Genomic DNA, 15,053 nt, shown 5'->3' with positions numbered 1-15,053 from the left:
CACTGGTTGGTTCGAGTCGACAAATGATGTTTCATGTGATCTTCGCCGAAAAATCTTTTGTAAACTTGATATGGATCACAAAAGCCTAAACTCTATTATTTTAATCATTTTGGATATTTTTATTTAAAATTTGGTAAAAATAGATAAAAATCACAAATTTAATTTATAAAATTTATATAATTCTTGAATTGATTTTTTTTTTATAACATTGAATATATATATATATATTTGTAAATTTGGTAGGATTTTTTAATTTTGGAGATTATATGTCTATTATACCTTATTCAAACCCAAAATTTAGTAAAACTTCATCGAAAACTGTCCCCACTTGAACTACCACAAACACGAAATTGAAAACACAAAATTCAAAATTTTATATAAAATTATACGATCAACTTTCATTTTTTTTATAAATTAAACAATACCCGTATATATGGATTAAAATATTAATTTCATAATATTTTAAATTAAAATAATAAAATATATTATAATTAAATTTAAAAATAATTATTATAGGTTGTTTCTCGTCAGTGTGAACTAAGTTTTGTTATTCAAAGAGAATTATCTCAAATTAAATGATCTATAACTAGCAATTGTCCCAAAAGGTACAAAGAGAGGCCGATAGGATTAGTGAAAGGAAGAAAGTTTTATAGATAGTGAAGCATATATAAAAGTATGTAGTGACGAAGTTAATAACCATCCTGTACCAGTACATTTGATATTAGAAGAACAAAACCAAAACCAAACCATTCATATTAATATAGTAAGTGTAGAACACGTTCATACTTTTAAAGTTCAATAGGTTCAATAGATTATTGGCAGCATGCTTTGTTGTACATGGTAAATGAAAAGTGAAGAAATTTGTTATTTGCAAATGTTAAAACAAATCACTTACATTACTGGTTGACAGTAGAAGTAAAACATTAACATTATTAAAATTTTGAAACCGATTTTAAATTCATGTATTGTATTTTTCAAAGTATTTTGTTTTACATACTTAAGTCCTCAAATATAGTGTTTTTAGATTCCATTTTGGCAAACCCACCATTTAAAACACTATGTATTTCTCATATTTATGGACATTTCTTAGCAGGCAATGAATCATATACCATACACAACAAGAAGAAATGATATTCAAAGGAATAGAATAATAGCATGAAGCATTTAACTATACAAGACAAGTGACATATAATATTCAAATAAATAGAATAATGGCAGAGACAGGATATATATTTTACCAGGATGATGTTGTAAATCCACACCCATTGTCCGTACAGGTGGACATAAATTTTAATTGAGTCTATGTTTCTTTTTTGTGCAACATTGCAATTTAAAGTTACTTTCTAATGTATGGCTACCGAGATGAAATTTGGTGTTTTCTCTGGTTCTTAGTATAGCAATAGGGGTAGAGTATGAAAGTTCAGGGGGTTATTGTTCCTCCTAACAATAACTGTGCTAAACAGAATCAGTCACAGAGCCTTTGTCATGGCAGGTTCTGTATTACTGACCTCTATTAATGTGTTTTAAATTAGTTATTGCTACCCTGTTTCTCTTTACATGCATGCTATTTTTAATTTATTTGTATTAAAGTACTGGACAAACATTTTGGTTCTAGAGCTGTCCCTGTTGAAAGACAATGCTGTACTTTTTGATGCTCTCTGCAAAAGTTTCATACTGAAGGGATAGAGTGCAATGGAGAATGAAGTACACTTAGCATTATGGTTATTGGACAAGATGGCTTGAAGATGAGGTGAATTCCTTTTTACTTGTAAATATGTAGCCTCTTGATTCAATCCAAGAAGGGTAAATTGTTTATAATTAATCTTTCCTTAACTGGAAGAAAGTCGTTATAACTGTATTTTTTAGGGGATACTGCTTTCTTATTAAAATTTTTAATTTTTATTGTTGGATCAGGTTGCTTCACTATGCACTATCCTCGTTGAAGAATACAAAGAACATGCATATGAACTCTTGCGACTTCCTTATATAAGGAAAATTTTGGTACACAGTTCATCTTTATTCTCCATTATGTATTTTATCTTTTGTTCTTAATGTCTATGGAAACATTTGCAAGGCAAAGAGTCTTCACTATTTTGTGCGCAACGTTCTAATCTTTGTGAGCTTTTGAGTCTCGGACACATCTGCATTTTTCTTATTTTCATTGTTGAGTCTTTGAGGAAATTACAACTGTCAGCTTGCAGGTATTTTTCTTGATTCAACTGCTGGATATTTCACCACATTGGACAGAGTTGCAGTTGATTTACTGCTTGTTGGTTGCAGCCAATATTATAGTACCATGGCAAATAATTTTATAAGTCTATCCAAATTAAAATTAATTTAATCGTATCTTTAAAAAAATTCCAGAACTTGAAAAGGCACTCTATCAACCAATTTCATCAGTACTAATGTCAAATAATTTAAGAAAGATATTAAAATTAAACTTAATTTAACCGCACATTCACAAAACCTTAGAAAACAACAACCCACAGTCTAATCATATCTCATTTGTCAAGCAATTTCATCAGTACTAATGTCAAATAATCGAAGAAACATATTAAACGTAAACTTAATTTAACCCCACATGCACAAAACCTTAGAAAACAATAACCCACAGTCTAATCATACTTCAAGAGCAAAAGCATTTGACCATGTGATTTTCGCTATCATATAAGATTAAGCATTTGACCATGTCATTTAATTTCATGAAAAGAGTAATGGAAAGTGAAGCAGATATGGCTGCAATGGAAAGTACATAAAGCTGCAACAAATCATTTGTACATGCTCTGCAACAACTGCCCGTGAAAAGGGGTATTGGAGAAAATTCCAGAGATGCAAAGCACTAAGTTTAATATCCATATATTGCAAAAAAGAAAACCACTTGGTCCTAAATGGAGTAACTGAGATACAGGTCTAATTAACCCTGTTTTAACATTGCTCTCCCAACAAAAAACACTTCAAAATACGATCAGGAATGCCTTCCATTAGGTTGAATAAGTGACCAACCCCAGGAAGCTCATGATAGTGGATGCAAGAAAGCTTTTCACCAATGTAACGCTGCAAAGTCACCGGCACTAATGCATCCTCATCCCCTTGCCATATATGAACTGAAACATCATTGTTAGGAAATGGGTTATTGAGTTCCAAAGGATCAAAATCCCACTTGCCAAACATGACCATCAATGCTGCCTTCAAACGCTGCAGAGGCAAATGAATCAGTAAATAAGGAGAAAACAAATCTTGGATCCAGAATCAGGCACAGTACCAGTATCTTGTTAATTTGGAATTCTTTGTCTAATCTTAGCATTGGTTTATTGAGAAAGAGAAAAGTCAATCAACCTCAAGCAAATTCCACAATTCAATTTCGTTAAGAACAGCATAGCATTCTGATTTGACTTTTGAAAATGGTTTTTTCTAGGAAAAGGAGAGATCAAGGTCTCAGATGGAAACCAAAGTCAGTCAACCTCAAGCAAATTTCGAAATTCAATTTAGTTGAAAAACATAGCATTCTGACTTGCCATTTGAAAATGGTCGTTTCTAGGAAAAGCAGAGGTCAAGGTCTGAGTTGCAAACCACGTAAAATAACATAAATAGACAAGAAATTATAATTCACTTTCCAAAAAGAAGTGAGAGGTATAAGGCCTAGATCAAGGAAAAATAAATACTTCAGCAGATCTTCCACTTGCAGCTAATTTGCGGCCTAGCTCGCGGACATGCCTGTTCAGAGGTTTCCATGTCCCTTGAATAACGCTTGAAGAAGGAAACCATTTTTGGGTATTCCACCAATAAGTCAGCCAAGGGGTATAATAAGCAACACGAAGTGCCCATTGATCCTGTCGGGCTTGCTGATAATAAGCTTCTTTAGATAAATTAACTGGGAAACCAGGCCACCTGTAGTTTATTACAGGTGCTAAGAGTGCAGCACCCGCTAACCTGTGTTACCATCATTCATATTTCAATGTTATTAAAGTGCAGAATCCCAAAATTTCTTAGAAAAGGATCTAACACAACCGTTGTGTTTCTTAACTATAGTCACAGAGACTGCAAAGTTCTCTGTGTGCACCCTATTTAGTATTATATCAACTAATATCATAGACAATAGATGCTAAGTTGGGAAAAAAAAGATGAGAACCTGTGTGGTATATATTTGAGGGATCCCCATATCGTGTATCCCCCAAGGGAGAAGCTCATCACATAAAATTTGGGACCAAGATCAAGTTGGTCTGCAAGCTGTTCAATATCTAAAGCCGCACTTCTTACAGATCGCTTAGGATGAGGATCGCTTTCTCCGTACCCAGGCCTGTCGAAGGTTACAATGTACACTCCCAGCTCTTTCACAATTTCCTGCAAAACCTGAATGCCATTCTGCAATTACCTCAGAAGCTGGAAAGGTATCATTTCTGGATCCTGTAAAACCATGTGCCATAATGATCTTATACTTTGCTCTCTCTCTGGGAACTCCACTTTCCCTGTAGGCCAAATGTCTTCCATCTTGAAGCCGAATTCGAGGGGCAATAACTGGAGGGCCATTCAGAGATCCACAGATAGCAGAAGGGGGCGGCTGGATGGACTTGGATGCCCATGCAAGGAACCCCACCATTAAAACAATGGCTAATTTTCTCAATATACCTGAAATGCTATGTTGTTACCTTTGCTTAACACTTTGAGTATTTGAGTATGTTAGCTCATAAAATAGGGAAGGCATTCAAAACTACAACAAAATTGCCATTAATGATCAGAAAGAGCAGAAAACAATTTTAGGTTAAACTAACTTACCTCCACTCAATGCATCAGATCTTTTGTCCGACTTGCCCGTTCTGGTATGGGCTCGGGCAGCTGCAGCCGAAACTTTTCGGTTCCCAGCAGCCATATTCTATAAAATATACTATGCCTCCCAGAAAACTAAAATAAAGAGAAAGAAAAGGCGCTTATCTCGGCAGCCTTCCAATAAAATCGACCACACCAAGAGGGCTCAATGCATATGAAAAATACCCAAATGCAAAAACAGGGCATTCACTATGCTTCCTGTCAGGATTTTCCCTGCCAATAAATTCAACAGCTGAGATCCTCCTCAATTTCTTTATCCTTAAACAAAATTCTATGCATGCTCCTATCTAAGGATAGAATTCCCCCCGGTTAGGCCAAAATGTGAATCAACTGTACTGTACATGTTAAAATCCAAACACCAAGAAGCAAATCAGAGAAATCTAGGCAAGCCCAATTCAGAAAAACCCAAAAATGTCACATGCAATATCATGCAGAAGCCCCTTTTCTGGTTTATGAATGTCCAATAGCAATTATCACAAAACTTACCTACAGAAACGAATCTCCAATTGCAAGTATCACAACACTTACCTCCATCTCGGTTCTGGGTTCAGGCATGCAATATGATGAAGTTGGAGCTATAAATGAGGTTGAAACAGAGCAGAATCCCATCGCATATAGCTTTTCCAAAAACATAACGCCAACATATGGGTTGAAATTATGTTAAGGCTTTTCCAAGATTTTGGCATTCTGGACTAAAATACTCAAAATTATGCAGGGGATCTTCATTTACAAGGGAGTAGGATGGTGCCTGCATTCAAATGAGATTATCATAGAGCCCCATAGCACAGTTGTTCCTTTTTCTTGTACAGTGGGCTGATTGCAGCCTAGCAAGCACATTAGGACTTCTGTAATTGTTCCGTTGTTTGACTCAACTCAGAATACTTGGCACTTTAAGATGCATCACCAAGCATGTGAAGAGCCCAGAATAAATGAAATAGTTCATTATAAAGAAAAAACCTCTACTGTCAAGAACTATCCTCATCTACTATTTTAATTGCAAATATGAATCTGAAATGCATGAGACATAAAATTGCCTTAAATTCCAGGGATTTGTGGTGCTGGACGTGTGTTATTTCTGAAGGAAAACCATAGTTTCTGTTTCAAAGTTTATAAAAAAAGTTGTTGGTTGAATCATAAAACCCAAAACAAGGAGCAGTGGGCCATGTACTTGAGTACTCTTTGTTCATACAACAGAGAACAGTTCTATTAAGATATAACTAAACATGCCAGATATAAGTAAAGATATATACAATGAAAGTTTTGTTGGCTTGTATGCATATGTACAATAAAAGCATTATGTAGAGATGTAATTGAGAAAGTGCCGCTAATCATATATGCATGATGGGCCATGGCATCGGCAACACCAGTTAGTGTTTATTGTGGTGCCATGTTGTGCGAGTTGTTCCTGCAGTTGATGTCGCATCTGCCTGTGTGCATCCCTTTCATGGATGTGAATTGTAAGCTTAAGTAGTTTCCTTATATTCTTTAACAACGTAATTGCTGGACGCAAATGGTAAAGTGGCATGGATGGTTGTGGCAGGATCCTTGTCTGCATATCTTGTAATGTAAGTTCTTGTTGCTGGATTTCTTCGCAGCACTCGTACAACTGTCGAAGGTAGCATGTATTCATACCTGTTGGCATCCAAAAAGGAAACACTGTAACTGACAATGAATATGGTTGACGATTGATGCAAAGAAGGCCCTTCAAGATGCCACATCCAGCCTCTAAAGGCCTTTCAAGTACTCCTTTCCTCCACAAAAACCAGTAAGTACAATCTCTATGTATCCTCCAAAATGGGTAAGTGGACTTTCAAAGTGAATGCTCAGCATCAAAAGCCCCAAATATTCGATCTCCTCACCATCAATCTAGGCTTCTGAATGTAGTTTGATTCAAACCAATATTTTCTTGGGCATCACCACATTTTTACCAACAGACAAGAAAACTCAATCAAGACAAATGTGCTTCCCTGTTACAGTGATATCACTGGGACAGCCACCAAGAACACAGAATCAGAGCTAAACATGAGCAACTAAAATTGTTTTCTACAATGACACATGACTACGAGAAATAGTAATTTGCAGTTTGTCCAGTTCACTCCTTGGGGACCTCAAACTGAGTTGTGAACAGGTTCAACCTGTTCAATCTGCTGGTTTAATCAATTTGACCAGGGCCCAACCAGCCAGTTTGATTGTTTAAAATCTCCATTAAAATAATTAACATTTTATGTTTTTTTAGCTAAGTTACCAGAATATCGATACAGATCCAGATGGAGATCCACCAGATTTATGAAAAGCCAGGATCGAAATATGGCATGGAAATGACAAGTAAAAAGGACATAAAAATGTTTTTTTAATAAAATAAAAGAACAGAGTCAAGATTCAAAGCCATTCACGAATCACAAGAGTAGAATTACATGTTCTAACCATAACCGAAAAAGAGAATTCTCATACATATTAATATTCACCGTCCATGTACTGTAACTGATAATTTGATAAGTTATTACCATCATTGATTATTGATGATGTTAAGGACCTTTTCAGCAGAAGCATGTAAGCAGGTCATGACTCATAACATCTTTGTAAGGCACGTCTACATGTCCATGATAGTGGTGAATGTGGTATATCTAGCAGCTCCAAATCAATCCCAAGTCCTTATGCAGAACATTCTTATACCAGAAAACTACTTGCATCATAACCAGTCCCTGCACATGAATTACTTATGTGTTGGCTGGTAATTTGGCTAGGGTGAATGTGTTCGACATTGTCCACTTGTCTCAATGAGCAAGTGCAGACTCGACACAACTTTTTGGACTCTTTTGAGAAAATTTGTTGTTTTGAGTTTACCATTAAGCTGAATAACAAACCAATCACCAAAGTAAGCACAGCTAAATCCAAATTTGTAGCTACTACCTAACATTCATCAACAGGAGCCATTCATTCAAACATGCAACATAAAAACAAAATGCTCAAGAAAAGAAAACTTGTGTTGTTAAAAAGCAAACAGACATTCACCTTCGTAACTCCAAGTCCTTGCAGACCAACCATATGAAGTCTAAACCTTTCCGAATCAGTAGTAAAAGTGGATTGTGCAATGCAAGATGCAATTCGCAAGCAAAAGGATCATATCTTAGATGACTGCAGAAAAAACAAATATTTAAACAACAAATAATTAAATTTTTGAACTAAACACAATTGAATGAAAAAGCTAAAAAAAAATCGTAGCTACTGCCTAAAATTCATGGACACAACCCATTCATTCAAATATGCAGCATGAAAAACAAAATTGTAGCTACCGACTTAAAATTCATGAACAGAACCCATTCATTCAAACTTGCCGCACAAAAACAAAATTATCAAGAAAAGGGAAATTTTGTTGTTAAAACCAAAGAAACATTCACCTTCCTAAGCTGACCCGGCCGTATGAACATTGCAATACCAGTAGTAAAAGTGGCTTTTGCGATGCAAGATGCGACTTGCAATCGAAAGGATCATCTGTTTGAAAAGCTTTCTTTCGATATGTTTACAAAATTTGGCTCTGGCGATTAGGCTTTTTGTTTTGCACTTAGGGTTTCCTATATTTTTTCTTGGCCGCCCTCATTGCATGGGGAGGCACCATTAATGTAAGACTCTCGCTTGGAAATCACCCCAAATATCACTGTGTTTTCTGAGTATTGATGAGTTTATCAGTGAAGATTTTCGTCAAACAGATTAGTAGTATACTGCTATAGATGTCATTTGATGTTTGGGTTTAAATGTATATGAACAGTGAACAACAAGTACCCAAATAATACCCCAACCGCTGACAAATAAAGAAAAGGGCTTTCTAAACACACTTTTAACAACAGATTGGCGCTAGCATCGAATCAGTAATTTGACAAATAACATAAGAGGCGTGATCATTCATTGACTGAACCATTGAAAGATTACACAGAACAAGGATAAGAGGAACCTGGTTTCATTTAGCAGTCCATGAATAAAACCTATACAGGCCCCACGTTACTGCACTTCAGCAACCACAACTTCAGTAATACGCTGACCAGGAGGTATACATTAAGAATCGATTAGACATTGAGAACAGGTATTGGAAAAGGATAGGAATACTCGACATATTTAACAGAACAGCCTCTGTTGTTGGGCAATCTAAGCCAAAGGTTGAGTCCATTTCCCTAAGAAAGAGCCATTTACCAACAAAACACGGAGGCCATATGAGATGCATGTGCACAGTTCATCATAAAAAGGAGGGCAGTATAGGCCAGAATTTTAAGGAATCATCTGCTTGAGTCTAGGGATTTCTATCTCTGTCCAATGCACAAACTAAGGGAATTGACGTCATGTGCGTATACACGAGTTAGAGATTTTGCTGTAAACGAGATTTGAACAGACTGTCAAATTAAGTTTTTACAGCAGAACCTCTGCTGATGACTGGTCTAACTATAATGAAGATAAATAAATAAATAAGAGATTATAAAGAAGGAATAAGATAACAGTCCATAACCACAGAGAAGATAGGTGGTTAAGGCATTATTGTGGAACAAAAAAATTTCATATATAAATAAACATCCAAAGACTAAGAAAGAAACCATGAACAAACTTGCCTGGAGCGATCACCTCTGTCACGGCTAAACTTGCAGGTAAAAATAGGAGGACTGTCTTCAAGGCGTCAGGGATTAGGGTAAAAATTGACCACGTGATGAAAGCTACCTGCAGCGAGTTGGCAGCAGGGGTCAAAACCGTAGCTGTAGTGGAGAAAGGCGCCTCTCTTCATAACCAAAAAAGACGCAGCAGCAATAGTTGCATTCAACAGACCGATGGATAGAATGAATGAAAAGAAAATAAACACAGAAATAGCGATCACCTCTGTCACAGGTAAAAATGCGCTGATGATCTTTTCCTTGCGCTTGCAAAATGTGAGGACTGTCTTCTGTCTTCAGGGCGTCAGGCTGTCGAAGAAACTGGAAAATAAACCGTGAATGAGGTTGTGTTCTAACCTCCATAGGAACCCCAGAACAGTTAAACGCCGCCGCCATTTCCTCGCAGAACATAAATATCCACCACGCCACTCCCTCAGAACTGTTCCGCCACTCCCTCGCAGAACCGTCCCGCTGAAAAACTTCTGGTTTTCTACCTGCACGAGACTGGAAAACTCCTGCAGAATCCGATGCCACGTGTCGGTATGAGGAGCGAAGGGGCTATTCAGGAAAAAGATGCCACGTGTCAGCACGAGAGTGAAAGGAACGACGAAAGTCTGTTCCAAAGGAAGGCCTATCGGCCTAAATATGAAAAAAAAATCATTATAGTGATTTAAAGTTTTTTTGTTTTTTGGAGTCGTCTATCGAGATAGAGGAATTTTCTGGACGGTCAAAAGTGTCGGAATCCAAGCAAATCAATTTCAAATTTTTTTGTAGAGACAATATTTAAATCGTGTTTTTGATGGTGGAAATGGATTCAGCACCATCAAAAATGTCTAGGACACCTAAAATTTTGAAGTTTAACAACTGGATTTACAAAAATCCTTGCTGGATTTTGTCACATATCTACTTGATAAACACATATATAATTAAAAAAAAAAATAAAATTATAGAGTCTACACTTAGTTATATGTATGAGTATATAGTGCCACCACCTCGTATATAAACGTAACCTTAGAAGGTCTATGGTGTGGCAGGTAATGCTTGTCATACATTGGTTTAATCATTGTTTATTCCTTGACTTTGTTATATCACGGATACGATGGCATAAGGACTTTATGACTCTTCCTCGTGTGTATCAAGGCTGTCCTGCCCTTGATTGTTGGCATATTCTGTGTTGGACATCTGGCAACAGTACTGTGTTCCGCCGGCCTGTTCACGTGGTTGGAGTGAGGTTGCCAAGCCTGGAACTTTCCCGCGCCTTGCTTTTGGGCATTGGTGCCTTGATCAACGGTTTGAGGGTTCTGCATGAGATCAAGGGCTACGAGTGCTCCACGTTTCCTCTGCTGGCAGGTAGGGTATATACGTGGTCTTTTCCGGATTCTTCGAAGCTTTTCTCATTCTGCTCGGCGCTCCACAACTCTCCGCTCCATTTTACCTCTGCATGGGATCTGCTTCTTAGTTTCGCGCCGAGTTCCTCCATCTTACCAGGCACATGCGCCCTCTCTGGTGTGCTTCCGCTCCATGGTTCCTCATCCTCGAACCGGCCAGGTAATTATCTGTCAGTTTTTAAAAGTTTCCGGGTATGATTTTGGTTTTGTCTGCTACGAGGTATAGTAACCTTTAATCCATGGCATGACAGGTTGCATTTGGGCGACTTCCGGTTTTGACGGTATTGGAGAATCCTTCCAGATGTGGTCCGCCGAGTTTACACAGGTATTTAACCTTATTCAGATGTTTGGTCTTGGTTGATTCTATTCCGTCCCGCCTCTGGTTACCAGGGGTTTTCCTCTGTGCCCAAAAGCAGGCCCCAACCTTATCTTTGCACGGTTGGCCGCAGATTACGATGGACGGATGCTCTTGTTCCGGTTCCATACGTTCTGGGGCTGGTTATGGATTATTGGGTAATACTTTGTTGCGGCGGTTTTGGGAATTTACCTCTGGTTCACGAGGCTGAAGATTTTGCTTGATTCTATTAATCATCTGTTTATATTTTGACTGTCGAATGTATTGTAACTATACAAAAGCTCTGGTTGTAAACCAGCTCGCTTGTTCTCCATTTTGTGCTCATATGGCTTGGCGGCCGATAATTTAATGTGACTCACTGTTTGCGTTATGCTATGGTTTACTTTTTATGCTATTAGGCAAGGTTTTTTTTTATGAATTATATCGGGTTTGAAAGGTACCAGACTCGTATTACGATTTCTCATTCTATATTCCTGCTCTTTCGTTTACGGCATGAATGCGTTTTGTTTACAGAATGTACTAAGGGTTTATCTCGTAATGTCAATGTATTTAACAGTCCTGCATAGATGGGTTAAAGGACTGCCGCACCTGCGTCTGGTTACCATAGAAGTATGGTCGACAGTTCTGGGTTTTCTCCATAACCCGAGACCCTGAGGTTCTGTGGTTAAATCATGACTGTAGGTTATTATTGTTTGTTCCCTCATTCGTATGGAATCGTTTGGTACTTTCCTTGCCGCGTTTAAATACTTTCACTGTATTTACTTGAATGCCAATATGAGGTTACCGCATGGTTCTTTGCTACTTGTAGCGATTTGCGTAATTTTACTGTCGTAACCTTCAGAAAATTTGTTCCATGTTAACTACCAGACCTTTGATTCAAGGTAGTATTTTGGGTTTACTTCTCAGCTCAGATTTGTCTGTTCTTTTGTTTATCTCACGGGTTCAGGCTTTTGCCCGTCACTGTGAAATCTCCAGAACCTCCTTGCTACGGTTCGACCTGGTTCGAGATTCCGAGTTCCTTTAATCTTTATTACCCTTGTCTTTAGAAAATCTTCATATTGGAATTATACAGCAGATTAAGGTTATAAAGAAAGGTATTTGTTTTAAGATTATAACGAGGGATATTCGACTTACTGTGAACATTAGGGTCAAGTTACGGTATCGACCCAGAATTCTATTCCCTCATAAAAAGTCAGTTTCCTGATTTGGGTTTCCCTATGACTGTAAACCTATTTGTCTGATAGGGATAAGGCTCGTTCTTGGAATACACTGCTTTCCTTTGCTCAGTTCTTTATCCTTCGAGTTTTACCGATACACTGACTATAATTTTTGTACAGATAATAATACACTAACTTTACTTTTGAGCAATACTGTCAATAACATAATAAAGATTTATCATACCATACTATATACTGTTTTACAACTGTTGCACAGATAATAACAGTCATACTATAAATTACACAGATAACTACGGGGACATAAGGGTTCCGTTACTTACCTGATCTCCACTGGTAAGGTGAGTCTGGGACAAGTCTCCTGCCAAATCTCTGTGTAAAGCTTGTTATCCACCCAACCGTGAGACCAGTCCTTCGAGACCTGAGTCTCCCCCCAAGCTTCCGCTTACCGGATCACTATCCTCAGTAAGCCAGCACTGTGTGCTTGACTATCTGGTCCTTACCAGACTTAGTCCATACAGGGTTTTTCCTTCCCTTTCTCTTTCTCCGCCTGTCTCCACAGCCCAGAGTTCTTTCAACCAACCTTCCCTTTTCCCTGGAAACCCTTCCAGTTAGGGAAGGCGGTTATTTCTAGTTTTGTTAACTAACTTTTCTTTTCCAGTTCCCTTTTGGGAATTCAAATACTTTCATAAGTAATTCTTTAATCATCATTTTAGTGCACATGTAAAATCAACAGAATATTCTCAAAAGAATTAAATCCTTCAATATCATTCTAATTCAGTTTTTGCTGTAGTAACTTTTAAATAATTACATTTTTACGGGGTCATCACATCTCCCCCTCCTGAGATTGGACATCGTCCCGATGTCTAGTGTCTCCAAACAGTTCCGGGTAAGCTTTCCGAAAAAGCTCTTCGTCTTCCCAAGTAGCCTCTTCAGGCCCATAGTGCTGCCACTGCACTTTAATTTGGGTAATAACCCGCTTCCGCAACTGCACTTCTCTCCGGTCGAGAATGCTCAGCGGCTCGACCAGGACCTCTCCTTCCGGTTCGACCTGCAACCAATAACAGTATCAGTCTTTTGTTCCAGATACATTTTCAATTAGTTCAATTAAAAGCAATCCTTACCCTTATATTTTGCCACTTGATCACATGCTTAGGGTCATAGATATACTTTTTAAGCATGGATACATGGAAGACATTATGAATTCTAATGTGGCTCGGTAAAGCTAGCTGGTAAGCTACTGGCCCAACCCTTGCCAAGACCTGAAAAGGTCCGAAGTAACGGGGTGCAAGTTTAGCACAACTGCTCCATTGCAGAGTACTTTTCCTGGCTTGAATTCTGATGTAAACGTGATCGCCCACCTGATACTCTTTGAACCTTCTTTTCCGGTCTACAAAATTTTTCTGCCGATCTTGGGCGGCCTTCAGGTTGGCTCGCACCTTTTTGACCATGTCCTCCATCTCCTTGAGCATTTCTGGTCCCATTCTTAATTTGTCCTCCGGGCCACTCCAATTTGAGGGCGTCCGACATTTTCGTCCATACAAAACTTCAAATGGAGACATCTGAATTGATGTGTGATATCCATTGTTGTAAGCGAATTCCACCAAGTGCAAATAATCTTCCCATTGTGTCGGTTTTTGCATGACACATGCCCTCAACATGTCCTCCACCATCTGATTTACTCTCTCCGTCTGTCCATCAGTCTGGGGATGGTAAGCTGTACTAAAATTCAGCTGTGTACCCAATTCTGCAAATAGCGCTCTCCAAAAGGCGGATGTAAACTTTACATCCCGATCTGATATTATAGTCTTTGGGAGTCCATGAAGTCTGAACACATTTTGCATGAAAATGTGTGCAATTTGCACTGCCTGTAGGTGGATGATGCACTGGTTAAAAAGTGTGTTGCCTTACTTAACTTATCTACCACTACCATAATAGAGTCATTGTTCCTCTTTGTTTTAGGCAGCCCAGTTATAAAGTCCATTGATATAATTTCCCACTTCCATTCTGGAATGGGCAGGGGTTGCAATAATCCAGCCGGATGCTGGTGCTCCGTCTTGATCTGCTGACACTCCAAACATCGCGCTAAATATTCAGCCACATGCTTTTTCATTCCCGGCCAGTAATATTCTTTCCGAAGTGCAGTCATCATTTTCTGTGGTACCCGGGATGACGCTTCGTAGTGACTGGTATGAAACTCATTCAAGATTAAATTTTTGAGGTTGTTGTCATTTGGTACAAACAATCGTTTTTTTGTGTAAAGCATCATCCATCCCTGCTAACTTCATATTCCTGCTGACTTCCCTCGCTGGAAAGTGGCATTTGCCGCTTCATTTGTTGGTATTCAGCATCTTGGCTTGCTGTTGTTTTCATCGTTTCCCGCAAGGAATTTTCCCATCTACTGAATGTAACTTCATACAAACATTGTACCTTTCGACTCAGTGCGTCTGCTACACGATTTTCCTTTCCCTTCAGATGTTTAATGTCAAAGTCGAACCCGCTTAAGAAATCTGCCCAACGAGCTTGTCTTGCATTCAGTGTGGGCTGACTAAAATAATTTGTTAAGCTGTGATGATCTGTTAATAACAGAAATTTCCTTCCTAGAAGGTAGTGCCGCCACATCTTAAGCGCATGTATGACAGCTGCCAACTCCAAGTCATAGGCAGAATACTTCTGCTCA

At 38.2% G+C, this 15,053-nt stretch overlaps 2 protein-coding genes across 2 annotated transcripts; both read right to left on the bottom strand.

Annotated features, from left to right (window-relative positions):
* Positions 1-2,668: 2,668 nt before the first annotated feature.
* Positions 2,669-5,279, bottom strand: LOC149194224 (uncharacterized). The gene is made up of 5 exons (XM_089405063.1): positions 4,774-5,279; positions 4,373-4,626; positions 4,130-4,341; positions 3,663-3,930; positions 2,669-3,195 (listed from the first exon to the last, which is right to left on the bottom strand). Exons 1-5 carry the CDS (start codon positions 4,865-4,867, stop codon positions 2,926-2,928), a joined length of 1,098 nt encoding a protein of 365 aa, XP_089261189.1. The 5' UTR covers positions 4,868-5,279; the 3' UTR covers positions 2,669-2,925.
* Positions 5,280-5,767: 488 nt separating this feature from the next.
* Positions 5,768-13,857, bottom strand: LOC149194223 (uncharacterized). The gene is made up of 4 exons (XM_089407588.1): positions 13,735-13,857; positions 9,680-10,013; positions 8,774-9,583; positions 5,768-7,959 (listed from the first exon to the last, which is right to left on the bottom strand). Exons 1-3 carry the CDS (start codon positions 13,855-13,857, stop codon positions 9,549-9,551), a joined length of 492 nt encoding a protein of 163 aa, XP_089263714.1. The 3' UTR covers positions 5,768-7,959; positions 8,774-9,548.
* Positions 13,858-15,053: the final 1,196 nt, after the last annotated feature.

Source organism: Pinus tabuliformis, chromosome 2_2 (genome assembly GCF_031772625.1).
Source record: "Pinus tabuliformis cultivar Carrire ecotype Pingquan chromosome 2_2, CPIR1, whole genome shotgun sequence".
Taxonomy (NCBI): domain Eukaryota; kingdom Viridiplantae; phylum Streptophyta; class Pinopsida; order Pinales; family Pinaceae; genus Pinus; species Pinus tabuliformis.
This window is presented reverse-complemented; position numbering and strand designations above follow the sequence as displayed.